At 43.2% G+C, this 19458-nt stretch overlaps 1 protein-coding gene across 1 annotated transcript in view; it reads right to left on the bottom strand.

The window, feature by feature from the left end:
• LOC111958472 (RING finger protein 24) overlaps nt 1-19458 on the bottom strand; it is a 54643-nt gene that overhangs the window by 19747 nt on the left and 15438 nt on the right. The window contains exon 2 of the mRNA XM_023979729.2: nt 5561-5710. Within this exon, the coding sequence (XP_023835497.1) occupies nt 5561-5703 (143 nt within the window). The 5' untranslated portion in view covers nt 5704-5710. The remainder of the gene's footprint in view (nt 1-5560; nt 5711-19458) is intronic.

Genomic DNA, 19458 nt, shown 5'->3' with positions numbered 1-19458 from the left:
AAAACTAAACAGCTTCCTTTCTTGATCTTCTTCCCTTGACCTTTTTTTATTTATTTAACTAGGCAAGTCCGTTAAGATCAAATTGTTATTTACAATGATGGCCTATCCCGGCRAAACCTGGATGCCGCTTGGCCAATTGTGCGCCACCCTATGGGACTCCCAATCACGGTCGGATGTGATGCAGCCTGGACCTTCAACAAGCGACGATGGGTGATAGGACTGGATAGGGCTCGGACATTTTGTTTTCACTTTTAAAGTCCTCTTAGATCAGTGATCAAGGGGATAGAAGACAAGGAAAGGAAACGACTGGGCACATTAACCTTCATCTTTAGTTGGGCAGCTAAAGCCCTTTATGGGAGAGGAGTATTTAGGTCAACTCAAGAGAGAGAGGCAGCCAAGCATAGGGAAGGAAGTTCAAGTCCACATTCTTAAGATAAATAACCCTTTGAAAAGTGTCTGGGCGCGCATCGGTGTGTGAATGGAAAATGACAACTAACTTGAAGAAAGTCAGCCATGAGATAGGCCTAGCTGACAAGCACAAAGCAATCTGAATAGATCCACAAATATTATGAAAACAGTGAGTATATATATACACAWACACACACACCACCCTGTGAACATTTTTACTACGAACAGTCAATATGTAGTGCATTAACATTACACTAGCTTGGATATTAACAGACATTTATAAACAAATAACTATTTTGGTAACTCCCGTTTACACATTTTCCCATCACCTGAAGCAAAAAGGAATATCATAGATAACACCAGTGGTCGGTTTGTATTGTCATACACCAGCCATTCACTTTAGCACAAATCAATGGACAAAAATAAAACATGTTTAATGAAAAACAGAATTGAAAGACAGTAGGAGGGATATACACAGAGTGTACAAAACATTAGGAACACCTGCTCTTTCCATGACAGACTGATCAGGTGAATCCAAGTAAAAGCTATTATCCCTTATGGATGTCACCTGTTAAATCCACTTCAAAATCAGTGTAGATGATGGGGAGGAGACAGGTTAAAGAAGGAATTTTAAGCCTTGAAACAATTGAGACATGGATTGTGTGTGTGCCAATCAAAAGGTGAATGGGCAAGACAAAAGATTTAAGTGCCTTTGAACAGGGTTTGGTAGTAGGTGCCAGGCACACCAGTTTGAGTGTGTCAAGAACTGCAACACTGCTGGGTTTTTCACGCTTGGGTTTTTCACGCTCAACAGTTTCCCGTGTCTATCAAGAATGGTCCACTGCCCAAAGGACATCCAGCCAACTTCACACAACTTAAGGAAGCATTGGAGTCAACATGGGCCAGCATCCCTGTGGAACGCTTGACACCTTGTAGTCCATGCCCCAACGAATTGAGGCTGTTCTGAGGGCAAAAGGGGGTGCAACTCAATATTAGGAAGGTGTTCCTAATGTTTTGTACACTCAGTGTATAAAAAAAATAAAAAAAGAGGGAGAAAAAGAGAAAGATTGAGATACATTAGGTGTTGAAGATTTACCTCCGTTACTAGTAACCTTAACCTCTCGGAGCAGAGCGAGAGGCTGAGGGARCTGTAACACACAGCAGCACAGTTCTAGGAGAGAGACTGACACCTTCTGAAAGAGAGCAGCGGGTAAAGGTGCAGAGACTCCCACTGGGCAAGGGGCAGAGGTCAGAGGTGAGGGGTTGTCAAAGGTGAGGGGCAGGGGGTGATTTGATGAGTGGCCCTGTTAGCATGGTGTGAGGGGGGCGAGATTAAAATGTCGGTAACATTTAGTACAGGGGCCCACAGAAGGGCCACGTGGTGCTTAAGAATGTGATCTTTCCATGGACTCCTATACTAAAATAATGTAACTGACTTCTAAAACAGAAATGTGTGTGTGTGTGTGTGTGTATGTGTCGCCAGCCACAGGCTTATTTCACGTATGTGTGTGGACTTCGGGACTAACCAAGAGGAGGGAGTCGAGTCTAGCTGTGACGTTCAGCCTCACGTCAAGCTGTCCGAGCTGTGTTTGCTTGGGCCACACCGGGAGAGCGAGCGCTCGCACGTCCGCTCCAGAMCCCGACTGGCCTCGTTCCCCTCTCCTTGTCCCATATTTGCCCAGCTTTTAGAGGGTCATCTGTGGACTGGGTGTGAGGAGTAGGGTGAAGTTGACGCAAGATGAGCGTCTATGGGTAGTTTTMCATTTTCCCCACTAATGGTTAAGGTTAGGATTGGGGGAAGCTGATCCTAGATCTGTATCTAGGGGAAACTTCACACTGGAGCCTCGGTATGATGTGAAGGGGGCTAAAGTTAAGACCGGGCTCAGTGTTTCGTCCATCTGTCTCTAAAGGAAATTAAACTTGGTCAAGGCTAATCAAACTGTTTCTGTGCTGTTAATATAAATGGGAAATGTAGCCTATCCAGTGAGGCCTTGTGGTTTTGCGGTGTGTGTGTGAGGTTGGGTGGGTGGTTATTGTGATTTAGGGAACCATGGGGGCCACAGGTGTTAGAAAGGGAGACCGCATCTTTAGAAGCCTTTCAGAGTAAAAACGTCCGACGTCCCAAATGGCATCCTATTCCCTACACAGTGCWTTACTTTTGACCAGGGCCCATAGGACTCTGCTCAAAAGTAGTGCACTATATAGGGAATAGGGTGCCATTTGGGACAACGACACCATCTTTCATTTTTATATAAATTAACTGGTAAATCAGACCACCTTTTTCCCCCTTTTCTTTTTCCTCCCTGAATTTTAACGTGACACTGCATCAATTTCATAGTTTGTCTTGAGGGGGGGGGCAAAACATCGAAACAAAAGCAGAAACACACTTACCATCTCCCCCCCGCTGGGTTAGGTACAGGGCAGGGTGAATTTGGGTTGAGACACGCTGCTTCTCGCTGCTTTAGGTAAGAAATGCTACAGAGTTCCAACGTTCTTGGCCAATGACCACCTTGATTAGACCAGAGGGGCTAGAGTGGAGAGCCAATAAGATCTCCAGTAAAAAAAAATCGTATTGCAGAGCAATATAATACAGCAAGGTCTGGGACTTCAAACGTGCTGAAGGGACGGGGCCATTCTTTAAGAAGATAATACTAATTTAGTTGTCCACGGTTCAGCCGTGTTGAGCGCTGGTTAACCACTCAGAGCCCTATAGGCCCTGGTCAAAAGTAATGCATTATATAGTGAATAAGATGCCAATTGGAAGCATGCATAAACGGTGCTAGATTTATACCAACATCTATACAGCTGCCCTTGGATTTCCATCTAAGAGAAGAGAGGATGCCTAAGGACTTCACATGAGAAGCACGACACAAGCCTCTTCGAGGTTGGGAGTTGTGGTCGTGATTATGCAGCTAAGCAGCTTTGAATAAGTGTTTCAGCAGGGGAGAACAAGCCTGGATATCATTTTTCTGGTGGGTTTTTTGTTCTCCAGTTCAGATGATCAAGTCAACGATACCTTCTCCAAACTGTGCGGTTGAATCTCTTTTTATAAGCCTTTATGAAAAAAGGGTTAATTTGAAAAGAACATGATAAACACACACAAAATTAAAATTGAATTTAGACCCAATATGCCATACAGTTTCATTAAATCCAGACCACCAAGAAAGGAGTTGTTTAGGCCTAATGACAGCAAATAAGATTGACCCGTCTTGGATAACATGCATTTACTGAGCTTTTAACAAACCTGAGCTTTTAACAAACTAAAGTGGATTTTGGTTTGTTAAAAGACCGAAGCAGACTGTAATAATTTGACCGTTTGGCTAATAATTGGACTAACACGAGCCTCGCTTCAGTTACTTAAGGCATTCATTAAGCGCATGACAGACCTGCCGCTTTTCTGTCCATCTGTGCACTCAACTACTTTAAAACCACTGCTGCAGTTCATTAGTGCATTACATATCGCTGGTTGGTTGTAAAAGCCTTGGAAGCTTTGTTCGGAGCCGCAAAGGTTAGGCTAGGTCATAGTTTGAGTTCAAAACCCTGTTGCCTGAACACATTAGGTAACAGSGCTTACACTTCAGATACAAATCCAGCCTTATTTGCTGCGGACACGATACAAGTCATTTTTTTATATGCAGCTGATGGACTACCGGATTGCCTGGTAGCCCRGCTGAGTGTTGCATGCTGGGAGCCTGAAAATGCACACATTCTAGTCTCATCATCACATCTGATGATAGCAGGCTGGCAACACAGTTTAGCAAGTCCTACAACATGAGCGCCTTTGCTCGATTAAAGTAGCCTAAATGTTCTTCGTTTCGGCTAACTCTGTGTTTCTACCCGTGCTCAAAGCAGGTCTTCAAAGTAAACTAGTGTGAATGGTGAAAAGCCTGTGGCTGCTTCCCAAATTACTCCCAATCCCCTATATAGTGCACTATTTTTGACCAGTGCCAATAGGGCTTTGGTCAAAAGTAGTGTCCTATATAGGGAATATGGTGCCATTTGGGACATTTTGTCACTGACATGGTGGAGAAAAGGATTAAAGAAGTTTCCTTCTCTCCCGAGCTGTACCATCTGCCTGTGTTCCTCTCCTCTCTCATGCTGTTTATCCTTCTGTTCTCACGTCATACTGGCTTAAAGCTGTATTAAAAGCATCACCCTCTTTTATAGGGGAAATATGTTGTCCCCCCTAGTTCCACAAACTACAGCAGAGAGAGAAACGTGCGCTGCTTGGACTGAAGGACACAAATAATCCCTCTAGTACACCGAGTTCTTGTAAAACAGCACGACTAGGCTACTCGTGTTTGGGAGAAAGCCTGAACCATGTTCATTAGGCAGCCCCTATGGGGCTCTGGACAAAAGTATTGCACTATGTAGGGAATAGGGTGCCATTTGGGACGCACAGTGTGCTGTAAAGAGAGCAGACCATCACATGGTGGAACATACCATCCTGGGAGGCGAAACAGGGGGGGGGGGGGTGGCCTTGAGTACGACGCTCGAATGGAATCCAACATAAGACCGGTGCCAAAGTATTGGCAGAGTAATGACACCCGAGCAATGCCTTTTTAGTGTATGACTGTGAATTCACTCGCAGTCTGGACGTATTTAACATCTAACTCAGTGGTATGAAAATATCAATAACCAATGTGGTTACAGTGAAAATGCTGCATCTCATATGGGACAAACAAAGTCATTTACTTGACCACTGGTGTTGAGATTAAAAACACTGCGGACAAACAAAGTAATTTACTTGACCACTGGTGTTGAGATTAAAAACACTGCGGTCTCATAATTGGATATGCCAAGTCATTCTCGAAGCAATGGATTTAGCCTATGTCAATCAGCTTTGAAGAATCTGTGGTTTATTGCAAACACTTCAGTGTGCTAGCATTAAAAATAATGGCCTCCGTAAACGTTGAAGTGAGGCTTGGTTGATGTCAACATCAAAAAKGTATTGTTGATTTCAATAAAAATAAAAAAAAATAAAAATGAATGGGGTCAAATATGGGGTCAAACAAATGTAATAACTCCACACTAAGAATCTACACTGTCTGGCACCGTTGGCAAGGAAACCTAAACACAAAGATTTCCAAAGGAGACTATAGAAACTAGGAACTAGCCTACATCCACTAGGACACATCAGTGTTGATCATACCTTATCAAGTAGCAGCAGAAGAGAAGGCTGAGGATGAAGACAAAGATGGCGGTCCCAAACACCACAATGTAGATGTTGAGGGGAAGGTTCTGGAACCCGATATTAGGCATCCTGAAACTGTYGTGCTGGAAATCGGAGCTCATGGATATCCTGCAACGAGAGAGACACGGATTAGGGGGTGTGATGAAGTGATAGATTGACCGCAGGACTGTATGTGACTACAGGGCTGAGAGAGTGCTGGACAATTTCTCATAGCCAGCAGAAAGCTTTGAAATGGCTTCCAGCCTGCCACACAATGACAATAGGTAGGGTGAATTGACGACAATAGGCCACCACGATCATATCAATTTGTTAGTTGCGTAATGTCACATGCAAAACATTTGATTCGGTCTGACTCTTACTGGGTGTCTGCATAACAGCCAATGGCAACATATTAGCCTAAATTGGGGTTGTCAAGTCATTGAGCAAATCTGTCCAATAATATAGTTTGAGCATTGTGAGCCTTGTATTGCTAGCTACCCACACAGTGGCCTGGGAACATTGGTCCCCATGAAAATCTGTGCCTACTTCTTGTGTCTGTTCCTACGTCTCTAGACTATGGAATATAGGCCTAGATTGTTATTGTAGCTTTAGGCTACCTCTGGGATTCAGCAGCAGGTTTCCRTTTGTTTATGTACTCATTTGTTTACATAGATTTGACATCCATGTAGCCTACTTTACCCATCGACATAAAGTCTTTGACAGAACGCTCAGAAAACTAGACACTAAAACAAAAAACATGTAGGCCTATAAGGGATGTAACAACTACGCATTGGTCCCCGGTTCAAATGATTAAGATACACGTGCATCTATCCATGAAAGCCCAGATAGATCCAAATGTAGCATGCGTCGGGTCAGAAAAATCGATTAAAATGTTACGAATCGCCYGTTTACATTTTTGTTGTTGTTGCTCATATTCATTTCTTTCTACCTTCCGAAAAAAACCTACAGTAGCATATTTTGTGAGAACATGTGTCCCGTTTCCTCTCCTTATGTGTTGAAATAACATGTAACTCTGTTGACGGTCATTGATCTAAAAGTCCTTTTGCCGGCCAAACAAACCAAGGCTTTACAGTAGCTTAGTCAAACTGCGCACTGTGAGGTAGGCCTATTCCTGATCTTGTACATCTGTGCGACATCTTCAGCATTCGAATGCTTGTAAAATGGCTAGCGCAATATTAGGCTTTATTAGTAAAATGACAACCAATGTAATTTTCTAYGTTATTGTTAACAAATGCACTGTTGAAAATTGTATTTTACCTGAATAAAATGAAGCTACCGGAGACAACTACATTAGATTTTATTGTTCAAGATCATCATTAGCATTAGTTTTGGTAGTTTTGCTTTAAAKAATCAGTATATATGGTGATTGTTATAAAGGGTAGGGTAAAGTTGTTAATTTCAGAACAGCACTGCATGTCGAAGCGGGACAATTTTTTAACATACATTGCTGCTCTAATTTGATAGTGTAGTGGTAGAAGCCCAGTCTCAGCTCAGGTGCTTACATACACCATAGACATATTTTTACACACACATGCACACACCTTTTGGGGTCCAACAATTGATTCCCATTCAAAATCCTATTTTCTCTAACCCTAGAGAAACTTAACGACGAACCCTAAAATASTGAGGCCCGGCAAAATGTCCTCACAGTTTTAGTTGGTTTACTATTCTTGTGTGGAATTTTGGTACTAACAAGTATATTAAAATGTGTCCACACACACACAKCCACCCTACTACTATTGAAGAAAATGAAGAATACAATTCCTGAGTGAGAATGTGTTTGTGTGGTTTACAACTGAAAATCCCCATTKTCCACAGAGGGACATGACTGGACATGCCTAAGAATGAAAAGACGAAAAGAGACCAACAAAAACACACAGAAAAGTTGGGCTATACCGTATGAATTTAGAAAAATCCTCGGTATGGATTTTCCAAWARGTTTTTATTTATTTTTTAATACTTGTACATTTTAAATAAATACCTGCAGTCAAGTTGTGAACTGGCTTTTGCCAACTGGCTAATGTTAGCTAGCAAGATCAAGCTTCTTGGTGACAGCAGCAGACAATCCCCTCCTAGATTAAGATCCCTGCGGTCTAATATTTGTTTTGTGCGTGCTCCAAACTGTTTTGACATGCTTGCATGACTTTATGCGRGGTCTTAGTAGAAAATGCATGCACTCGTTAGCGTTTACCTAGCATCCACTATGGGGATTCCTTAGTACTTGTTAGCATTCTGGTAAATAACGTTTTTGGGGACTTTTTTTTTTACGTGTTAAAAAAACAGCCCCTTGTGCGCACTACCGGTAATACCGTATATCCCGGGATGACACAGGCACGGTAAGAAGGTAGGAAATCTGGATACCACCCAACCCTAACACACAGTTTACAGTTACACCTCCCTATACAGCCAAGCCAACAGACAAAATAAAACATAAACCCTGCCTTCCACTCACACTGTTTACTTCCAGAAGACACACACTCATTAACCCACACACACACACACACACACACACACACACACACACTCACACACTCACACACTCACACACTCACACACACTCACACACTCACACACTCACACACACTCACACCCGCGTGGTGCCTTCATAGTGTTGAGCTGAACCCAATCTTTAAATCTATAACTTTGAGAACGGCAGCGCTTGGAAGAGGAGGAAGCTCAGCCTCTGTTCATTTTCCTATTCCCTTTGCCACACACACACAACGAACAGTAGTAATAACACCATCAAAATTTAGCACCCTCAGTCTCCCTAGCTTAGCCGCTAGGCTGGTATGTGGTCATAAACACTGCTGCCCTCTCGGTTGGGCTTGAATCTGCCCCCTGCTCTGCCAGTATGCAGTGMCTCCACGCCAACCTCTATCAAAACAAGGCCACGACTGGAAAGCCCGGTTATCGCCACTTAACGGGGCTCCCAAACACACTGGGTCCACATGGACCTTTGACATATACATTCCAGAGGCAAAACACACACAAGCACACACAAACTCTGGGGTAACATGAAACCCATATTTTCAGACCAGGGCCTAAACTGTACTTTTTGGTCCAGCATCCACTGTGGCAGGTAGATGAATAAAAATAAAATCTACCAGCCACTCAGATTTTTTACCAGCTAAAAAAAAAAAGTCCCTAAAATTACACCAACAAAACACAAAAAAAACTGATGAACATGCTTTGTAATGTTTCTAAAACAAACGTATTACTAGTAAGAAGTAACATGGTATATTGTTTAATTTAKTCTTTTAACCAAAAGATCACAGATGAGACAAAAATGTTCATGAGGCGGGAAGTTACCGTGGTAATGCAACTCAAGAACATGTTTGTGCCTAGAGATTGAGTCTGACTAGTAACCACATTGTCTTCTCTTCCCTAACAATTGAAACTCAAACATTGAAAAACAACCTAGCTTGTGAACAAAACAATGTAAATAGCCAAGAAGGACAAAGTATCACTTCAGTAGACTTTCGTTTCAAGTAAATTAGACCCATTTAAATAAGTATATCATTCACTCAGCAGAGCACGGTGGGCCAGGATTCGTAGMTCTTTGACTTTGTGAAATTCATTTACCAGCTATGAAACAAAATGGCAGAAATACTTTGAAAACAGCTACTGCAGCTACACTATTTATATTCACAAATGCAAGTGAAATGCTCGCACTGTGGAGCCCTGACCTGAGTTCGTTTTAGACCCTGGTTAAGACATTCCGTGTATACAGTCCAATGTAAGTGTTAAGGGGAGATTTACAGTTCAAGGGCATGTAGAAGACCTATAATATGTATGTAGTGTGCGGTTACGTGTGTGCAAATACAGTGCTTTCGGAAAAGTAGACCCCTTGACTTTTAAMCCGCATCTTATGTTACAGCCTTATTCAAAATGTATTAAAATTAAAAAATGTCCTCATAGATCTACACACAATAGCCCATAATGACAAAGTGAAAACAGGTTTAGACATTTCTGCAAATGTATAAAAAAATATTTAAAAAAGTTTGGAACCACCAAGACTCTTCCTAAAGCTGGCCTCCAGGCCAAACTGAGCAGTCGGGGGAGAAGGGCCTTGGTCAGGGAGGTGACCAAGAACCCAATGGTCACTCTGACAAAACTCCAGAGTTCCTCTGTGGAGATGGGAGAACCGTCCAGAAGGACAACCATCTCTGCAACACTCCACCAAATCAGGCCTTTATGGTAGAGTGGCTAGATGGAAGAAAATCAGGAAAAGGCACATGACAGACCACTTGGAATTTGCCAAAYGGCAACTAAAGGACTCACAGACCATGAGAAACAAGATTCTCTGGTCTGWTGAGACCAGATTGAACTATTTGGCCTGAATGCCAAGCGTCACGTCTGGAGGAAACCTGGCACCATCTRTACTGTGAAGCATGGTGGTGGCAGCATCATGATGCTGTGGGGATGTTTATCAGTGGCAGGGACTGGSAGACTAGTCAGGATCGAGAGAAAGCTGAACAAAGCAAAATACAGAGAGAATCTTGATGAAAACCTTCTCCAGAGCGCTCAGGACCTCAGACTGGGGCGAAGGTTCACCTTCCAACAGGACAACGACCATAAGCACACAGCCAGGAAAACGCAGGAGTGGCTTCGGGACAAGTCTCTGAATGTTCTTGAGTGGCCCAGCCAGAGCCCGGACTTGAACCCGACCGAACATCTCTGGAGAGACCTGAAAATAGCTATGCTCCCCATGCAACCTGACAGAGCTTGAGAGGATCTGCAGAGAAGAATGGGAGAAACTCCCCAAATACAGGTTTACCAAGCTTGTAGCGTCATACCCAAGAAGACTTGAGGCTGTAATCTCTGCCAAAAGTGCTTCAACGAAGTATTGAGTAAAGGGTCTGAATACCTACGCAAATATGATATTTCCTTTTTTTATTTTTCATACATTGGCAAAAAAAACTATGTTTTTTGCTTTGTAATTATGGGATATTTTGTGTAGATTGATGAGAATTAAAAAAATATATATCTATTCTAGAGTAAGGCTATAACGTAACAAATGTGGAAAAAGTCAAGGGGTCTGAATTTTTTCCGATTGCACTGTATGTTTGTACACTACATGACCAAAAGAATGCTCATCGAACATCTCATTCCAAAATCACGGGGATTAATATGGAGTTTGTCCCCCCTTTGCTACTATAACAGCCTCCACTCTTCTGGGAAGGCTTTCCACTATACGTTGGGGACTTGCTTCCATTCAGCCACAATKGRATTAGTGAGGTCAGCACTGATGCTGGGCAATTAGGCCCGCAGTCMGCGTTCAAATTTATGGGGTTGAGGTCAGGGCTCTGTGCAGYCCAGTCAAGTTCTTCCACACCGATCTCGACAAACCARTTCTGTATGGACCTCGCTTRGTTACATGCTGAAACAGAAAAGGGCCTTCCCCAAACTGTTGCAACAAAGTTGGAWGCACAGAATCTAGAATGCTGTAGCGTTAAAATATCCCTTCACTGGAACTAAGGGGCCTAGCCCYAACCACGAAATKCAGCCCCAGACCATTATTCCTCCTCCATTAAACTTTACAGTTGGACGATGTATTTGGGCAGGTGGCGTTCTCCTAGCATCCGCCAAACCAGATTTGTCTGTCGGACTGCCAGATGGTGAAGCGTGATTCATCATTCCAGAGAACGTGTTTCCACTGCTCSAATGGCGGCGAGCTTGTGCCATTGGCATTGCGCATGGTGATATTAGGCTTGTGTGTGGCTGCTCGGCCATGGAAAACTATTTCATGAAGCTKCCGACYAACAGTTATTGGGCTGACGTTGCTTCCAGAGGCKGTTTGAAACTCGGTGGRGTGTGTTGCAACCGAGGACAGGCYCTGCYCGCTTCAGCACTCGGTGGTCCCGTTCTGTGAGCGTGTGTGGCCTGCCACTTTGCGGCTGAGCCGTTGTTGCTCCTAGACGTTTCCATTTCACAATAACAGCACTTACAGTTGACTGGGGCAGGTCTAGCAGAGCAGAWATTTGAACTGACTTGTTGGAAAGGTGGTATCCTATTATGGTACCATGTTGAAAGTCACTGAGCTCTTCAGTAAGACCATTCTACTGCCAYTGTTTGTCTATGGAGATTGCATGGCTGTGTGCTCGATTTTATACACCTGACAGCAACAGGTGTGGCTGAAATAGCCGAAACCACAAATTTGAAGGAGTGTCGACATACTGTACGTATACACTATATATACACAAAAGTACGTATGTATGTAGTGCATGCGGGGGGTGTATAGGATTAACCCTTCCCTCCCAGAAGGCTCTAAGGATCCACCAGCTGTCTGTGGTATCCTACAGTAGGCTAAGTGCAGTGTTTCACCTAYCCTGCCGTCCTCTCACTCTGAAAAAAAACACCAGTGTCCTCTGACAGCTTTCCARGCATCTGCCCTCAAGCACGGATCCAAGGTATTTTTTTATTTATAAAATGTATATACAGTGGGGAGAACAAGTATTTGATACACTGCCGATTTTGCAGGTTTTCCTACTTACAAAGCATGTAGAGGTCTGTAATTTTTTATCATAGGTACACTTCAACTGTGAGAGACGGAATCTAAAACAAAAATCCAGAAAATCACATTGTATGATTTTTAAGTAATTAATTTGCATTTTATTGCATGACATAAGTATTTGATCACCTACCAACCAGTAAGAATTCCGGCTCTCACAGACCTGTTAGTTTTTTTGATTTAATTAGATCAACATATGTACGCACACTCACACACACAAGCACACCAGAGCAGGCTTGCTGAGACAAACGCCGTTTCTGTCCAGGCTGGCAGAGCCACGCGTCGTTACACAACACCCACCGGGCAAACATTGTTGGGTGGGTGCCAAGGCCACGGCAGGTAGATACGATCACTCACCTCTTTATGAAGGCACTGTTTTAACTTATCATGACGGAAGTAGACTAGGAGGTGTATGTGTGTTTGTGTGGAGGAGCAGTTTGTTTTTACGACTGGTGCTCCTGGTAGTATACTGTGATTTGGTTCAGAGTTTTATGACTGACCATTAGGCGACTTGCGGTCATTAAAGCTTAGCCTATCTGTTTTTTTTACACTGATTAACAGGCTAGGCGGTGTCAGAGGAAGGCCCTAAAAATTGTCAAAGACTCCAGCCCCCCTAGTCATAGACTGTTCTCTCTGCTACCGCACGGCAAGCGGTATCGGAGCGCCAAGTCTAGTTCCAAGAGGCTTCTAAACAGCTTCTACCCCCAAGCCATGAGACTCCTGAACAGCTAATCAAATGGCTACCCAGACTATTTGCACCCCCCCCACCCTCTTCTAGGCTGCTGCTACGCCGCTATTATCTATGCAGTCACTTTAATAACTCAACCTACATGTACATATAACCTAAATTAACTTGACTAACCAGAGCCCCTGCAATATTGCCTCGCGATTGTTATTTTACTGCTGCTCTTTAATTGTCTGTTACTTTTCTTTTTCTTCCTTTCTTTTTTTTAAGGTATTTTTCTTAAAACTGCATTGTTGGTTCGGGGCTTGTAAGTAAGCATTTCACTGTAAGGTCTACACCGGTTGTATTCGGCGAGTGACAAATAAAATTGGATTTGCTACAAGAGGACTTGAATCACATAGACCATTTCAGTCCATGACAATCCATGACAAACTGTCCTCTGCCCCTGACTATCATCTCAAAATGGTGGACTTCTTACCACTACATTCCCCAACATCGAGCCTATTACAGTAAGCACGTTTGATGTTAAGTTGATTAAATAGATACATTTTCACTGCACGGGTGTTGACACACAGAGGACGAACAGTACACGGCTTTGATCCAATTGATGTAAGATCTGGGAGTGCAGGTCTAGGCCTAAATGTCAACGTAGCAGCAAAGTTGCCAAGCTGCTGTTGAAGTAGGGTGGGTTGGGGTAAGGAGGGGGGGTTGGGGAACGGGCAGGGAAGAGAGGATTTTAAAACGTCTCTCTTGGGGATCTCGTCCAAGGTGATTTATAGAATCCCTCCCAGAACCCCTTCCTCCCCTCGTTGTGTCGCAGGCCCCTGTCCACCATCGACCCCCTGCTAATGGAAAGTATCAGGATACGCTKAGCTAGATGGTCCCGGGTACACCCCGTCGTCCCGGTAACCCTACCCCGTCGCGGTAAACAACCGACATCGTCCACAAAAGGCGTGATTCAGGTGTCACTCAGGGCTGTATGTTGTCCCGCTATTGAATGGAGCAAGAAAAATGAGAAGAAAATACACTATCGGGAGTCCTAATTCATCCCTTTTAAATTCTGACACTGACCATCTCCTCAATTCTGKCACCGACTGCTTTCTGAAAGACATTTTCTTCTTTCATCACTGGGGTTTCTATTTAGGTCTATACAGCAGGATGTCGAAGAAGCCGAGGAAGTTGAGTAACCGGTCCAGAGCCCGTGCCTCTCAGTACTGACAGGGAAGGTCAGAAAGACAGACTTTAACTCTGAAATGGGCACTGACAGCCAGACAGAGACACCGACAGGTAGGGAGTCTACGATTTACAGCCAGCTACTCTGTGGGGCTGAAACACACAAATGCCTACAAATAAAACGCACACTCACAAACTCACTCCAGAGATCATGCGACCTCACGACGTGGACCTTTATTCACATGTCCCTTGTTTGTACTGAATCAGGCCACTTTGAGGGAAAAAATCCAATGTACACTTCTCTTGCCTCCACACAGTGCCAGAACAAAGCCAATTGAACTGACAGTCAGTGTGACAGGACTATTGACCCTATAAATGACAGAATCTACCGCTCGCACACCACTGCCCTCAAAGAKAAGCACAAACGTCACAGAAAAGTACCTAAAATATCCTACAAAAAGGGCCTGAAAATTCCCTAGCTCCTACTTCTTCTCATCTCTGAACTGCCTTTCGGTTACTGGCCCAACGCTCTAACCACTAGGCTACCTGCCACCCCAAAGTAAGGGGAGCYTCTAGTGAGTATGGGGTTACTGAACCGATTTMTTTCAACGATATAGTCTAAACGAATGCTCCAACGATTCAAATGTATTTGGCTAAGCACCATAAAACCACAGAGGTGTTGCATAGGAAGTGAGACATGCCTTGTTTGCACACACACACACACTCTCTCAAAGCACTCTGGAGTGCCTCTCAGCCATTGTCCAGCAGCCACTAACCAGCAGCCATCCTCACAAATCATCTAAAGAGGAAACAGATGGGACAAAACATTTCTTAACCCAAACAATGCCTAGCCTAGCTAATGCCAACACACACAGTAGCCAAAGCCTAGTTAATGCCAAATTGTTTTGCAATAAAACTACCCTGCTTTATTGATTACAATTTAGTCTAGTCAGACAAGACTGAAGGATAATGTCCAATCCCAAAGCCTTGACCTGAGCAAAAGTTCTAATATTCACACAGTGGTTTGCCTACACAAATACACATGCAAAGACGGTGCGTTTCTTATATCACAGACTGAACAGTGAAGTCCCAGTCAGACATGTTTTGGGTGCGGGGAAACAAGAACCTTAATAATACCACCACTGAGGGAAGGCAGTTTCTCTAGTTAAAGTAGTGTTTCTTATACATGTCCTTGGGCACTTTCCCCACATTTGATCGATTCCACCGCTTGCACACCTGATCCAACTAGTGAAGGGCTTGATGATGATGGCTTGTTGACCAGCTGAATTAAGGTGTGTTCGTACTGGAATAGATTGCATATGTGGATCGCCTGAGGCTCCCAGGACGAGGACTAGTATGAGAAACACTTGACTAGAGTCTGCCCAGTGATAAGGGATCTGATTTCCCTGGCTGGGACTGGGTGACCTCAGGGCGAGGCCTCTGTAGTTTTCCCCTCGTTGCCTCCATGCGTCTGTCACATGGATCTGCCCGCTGGTTCCTGGATTGCACCAGAGTAACCGCCCAAATGGTAGGATGTTAGTTACCATGTGGGTAGTCTGGGGATTATTGTGCAAGTTAATGTCCTTATTTTTGGAGGGMAGTGGTGGTGTAAGTGGGGTTTACTGGCAAGCTGTACCATTTAAACTGTTGGTTATCMCCACATTACAGGTATTCAATTCATACAGCCATGAAGGAGCTATCTTTAGTGTGCATTCCTGGTTGCCTGTCCCCCCCCAGCAATAAATGTAATGGCTAAATTTGACACAAGTGTTGAAAAATCATTGCTTTCATACCTCAATCTGTCCGAATACTCCACAACCCGAGATACCCTTTGAAAGGCTCTAACAAAATTACCKTCCTTTTCTCCCTTGCATAGCCCGTGGCTTTCACTAATCACATTACAAGCCGGCATGGGGCCGTAATACCATATCCACTCTGAGCCGTGCTGTTGCGGCAAACTAAGGAACCCCAGAGCAGAGCACATTGCCTTACACTGGACCTAAAATTAGAGTTGCGTGGAAGTCCCTCCCACCAGATAGCAGCCAAGTAGATAGAAAGTGAAAGAAGAATCCTCTTTGCATCATTCCAGTAATTTTCCATTGCATTGGACAGGGTCTAATACTAAGAGACAGGAATGGTCCAAAGCGGGGTAAGTCAGTGGTTTATCTAGACACAACATCCATTTTCCAACCCCCCATGGTCAATAACCTGAATGTGACATTCAGGCAAAACATATTGAGCTGGGGTTTTTTCCCTGAAGCGCTCTTACAGAATGGTTGATCAATTTGCTAGCGGACAAATCACATGTCCTGATGATGACCAACTTAACCTTTGAACCTCCACCCACAGATTCATTTTTGAGGATTTCTTCTCCGTCGCAACATCTGGGATTTAAGGGAAACTGACAGTCACTACCGCATGTGACTAGGAAGCACAAGATCACAAAATGTTTTCATTTGAATTTGTTAAGGTATCCTATGGTAAAAGGTCTTCATGGTGGTTAGAGTACGCTCAATGGAGGAAGAGATTCACCAAACATGGCAGGTTGAAACATTATGAAGGAACATCAGAAAAGTCACTACAGTAGTTCACTAACTGTCATAGACAGTAGTGCAACACGTTCACACTAAATCAGGCTTTCACCCGCTTTGTCGAGGATGAAATCTTCCTTGAGAAATCAAGTTGAAAAAGCAGTTCTACAAACTCCAGTTTTATAGTTTTGGTTCAGAACACATGCTTTTGTATGACACCCCCCACCCCCTTTTGTATTAAAATAGCTGACTGTTTCCAGTGTTTCACAGAGGGCTTGTGGCGAGCCCCCTGCACCCGAAACAAAGGCCGCTATCTGATTCTGAAGTGGAAATTTCCACTGGCAGCTACAGCCAGCCATGATTTGCACATTTGAAACATAATATGCCAAAGGGCAACACCAAACCAGAGGCCTCGAGRAGAAGGCAGAGCTCCATACGCGGCAGCAGTCAGGCTTGGGGCTGTTCAAAACACTGCCCGTCATGACTCACCACTACCACATCAGTCAGCGTTTGTTTAATTGAGCTTGTAGCCCAAATTCCCAACATGGGGGCAGTAGCATTATCAGGGCTTTAGAAGTAATTGGAATCGTCACAGCTTAGGCTAAAAGTACATGCAATCGTTCCTAGTCATTGTGACACCAGTMGTGAGCTAATCTGGGAACCGACCCAGTAAGTCAGCCCTGACGCAGAAGACTCACAAAGCTTACCTGGGGATACATCCTATACATCTGTCATTTAGGCCCTTTCTAAAGTGGAAACCTTAGAAAAACTCCACTTTGTTCTCTTTTAGCCAGCGGGACAATATGAGTGGTTGGTTTTGTTCACCGAGGGGGAGAGACACTGCGATAGAGATAAACAGGCGTCCCAGCGATCCGGGGAGAAAACATAACAGTGCTGTTCCCTCAGGTAATGAAATGTGTGTTGGGAAAAAAAGAAYGCTTGTTTTTCTGCACAGTTGATGCCAAGTTCTGCAATAAACTAGGTCAGACAGTAACTTTAACTTTAGTTCCAGAGATGTAGCTGTGGTGGCGGAGGGTAGAGAATGCGCTTCGATAGGAGCGAACAAGGTCAACCTCCGGGATGTTCCTGGCAAAAAATTTTTTTTCTGCCAGCGTTTTTTCGGGCCGCTTAATTAAAAAATAAAATAAAAAATATTTCTGTGTAAACTTAAACAACTGAAACTAGATAAAGTATGATGGACCTTTCTCATATATCTATATCTATATCTATATCTATATAATTTTTTATTATAATCTTTGAGAACTAAAAAAAAAATCACCAAAATAAAAACTAGACAGTCAGGGAGAATTGAAAATGACGAAAACAATGAATTTAGCAGTATTGATTTTGTTTGCGCAAAAAAAACACACCATTAGCCATGGCAAAGTGCATAGAATTGCAGGACATTTGCTTTAAAATGGTAACATTTTCTGTCAATTCAATGGCAAAATGTGCAGAATTACTGAAAATGTGCTTTAAAACTGCAAAAAGTTCTCAGCTCCATGGAGAAAGTATTAGAATGACAGGAAATTGGCAGAAAAAAAGTTCCTCTACACCGCCAAGATGGGGGTCTCTAAAATGTTCTCATTGCCATGCCCCAGTTCCAAGATGATTGACAAGAAAAGTATCGTCCAACCCATCGGGTATCTCARTGCACCCTCGTATGCCATGTCCTGAAATATACAGACAGACGGATTAAAAGTAGGCCCAAATGTACATACTTCTGACTGCCAACTATAACTTTTGGACTCTATAATGACTGTTGTGCTGTATAATTTGCGAATTGTCTAGTAATAAATCCAAACATTAGTTTATCCTGGATTAAGCATTTTCGTTAACTAATTTCGTTAGTTATGTTCCAACATTCCCTCCATCTTGTGACATCAGTTCTTTAAATCTTGTTCTAATAGTTTCTATTTTTTTATCAGTTGGATAGGCTCTCTGCAGTTTTGTGCATCTTCCCTATCATATGAATATCCTTTTCTGACTCAAATAGGATTCCCTCAAGATTGTGCTGGTGCCCAAATTATTTCAAATCTACATTTCTTGATATGAAACTTTCAAGTTGCATGTATTTGAAAARATCGACATTGGTCAGTCCAAAATTGCTTTTTAATTCTGTCATGGAAATAACTTTATTTCCTATTGCCAAGTCCTTTACGGTTTCTATGCCTTTTAGTTTTCCAGGTGGACCAARTTATCTGTGGATTCTGAAAATCTATCCAAGGATTGRATTTTTAATTGTACCYTATCCAAAGCCAGCATTCACAATAACATAAGCCTATGGTGTAAGATTATGCTACTGTTTCTATAGCCTATCTTTAACAGATGGCACTGAATCAATGGAACAGACATTTTGTCATTGCCTCATTTGGTATCAGATGTCAGGATACGGAGGGCAGATGCCTCAATTCCCAGAATTAAACCAGGGAATACGCCAAGTGGGTCACATCAACAGACCAATGCATTCTTAGAGATAGCAAAGGTCAGTTGGTTTTGGCGAAAACATTGCTAGAGTGACTTTTAGWAGAAACRTTGCAACAGAACCGAGGCTGTTGAAACCATAGACCCCTGTACGGTCTTCTTCAGGGGCCTTCTTGAGCGTCTCAGATTAGGAGTACTGATCTAGGATCAGGACCCTTTAGTGCTGGYAATTGCCAGGGACCTAAAGATACAATAGTATCATGATACTTCGGTGCCGATACAAAATGTGTTCCAATTCTCACAATTCTATATGTATTGCTATTCAATACTGTGATCTTATTGCGACTCGATGTGCCAAACAATATTGCTCACCATATGTCTGCTGCAGAGGGACGAGAGAGCCATGAGAAAACAAGTTTTGATCAGTGCTGAAAACAAAATATACTGCGTTCTGGTGCAGGTACAGCCAACTACCGCAAACATCATTTTGCACTATTGTCAAAAATAATATCCCGATACGAAACTATCACTA

This window comes from Salvelinus sp. IW2-2015, linkage group LG34, assembly GCF_002910315.2.
Source record: "Salvelinus sp. IW2-2015 linkage group LG34, ASM291031v2, whole genome shotgun sequence".
Lineage (NCBI taxonomy): Eukaryota > Metazoa > Chordata > Actinopteri > Salmoniformes > Salmonidae > Salvelinus > Salvelinus sp. IW2-2015.
Note: the sequence above shows the minus strand (reverse complement) of the source record. Positions and strands in the feature narration are given on the sequence as shown.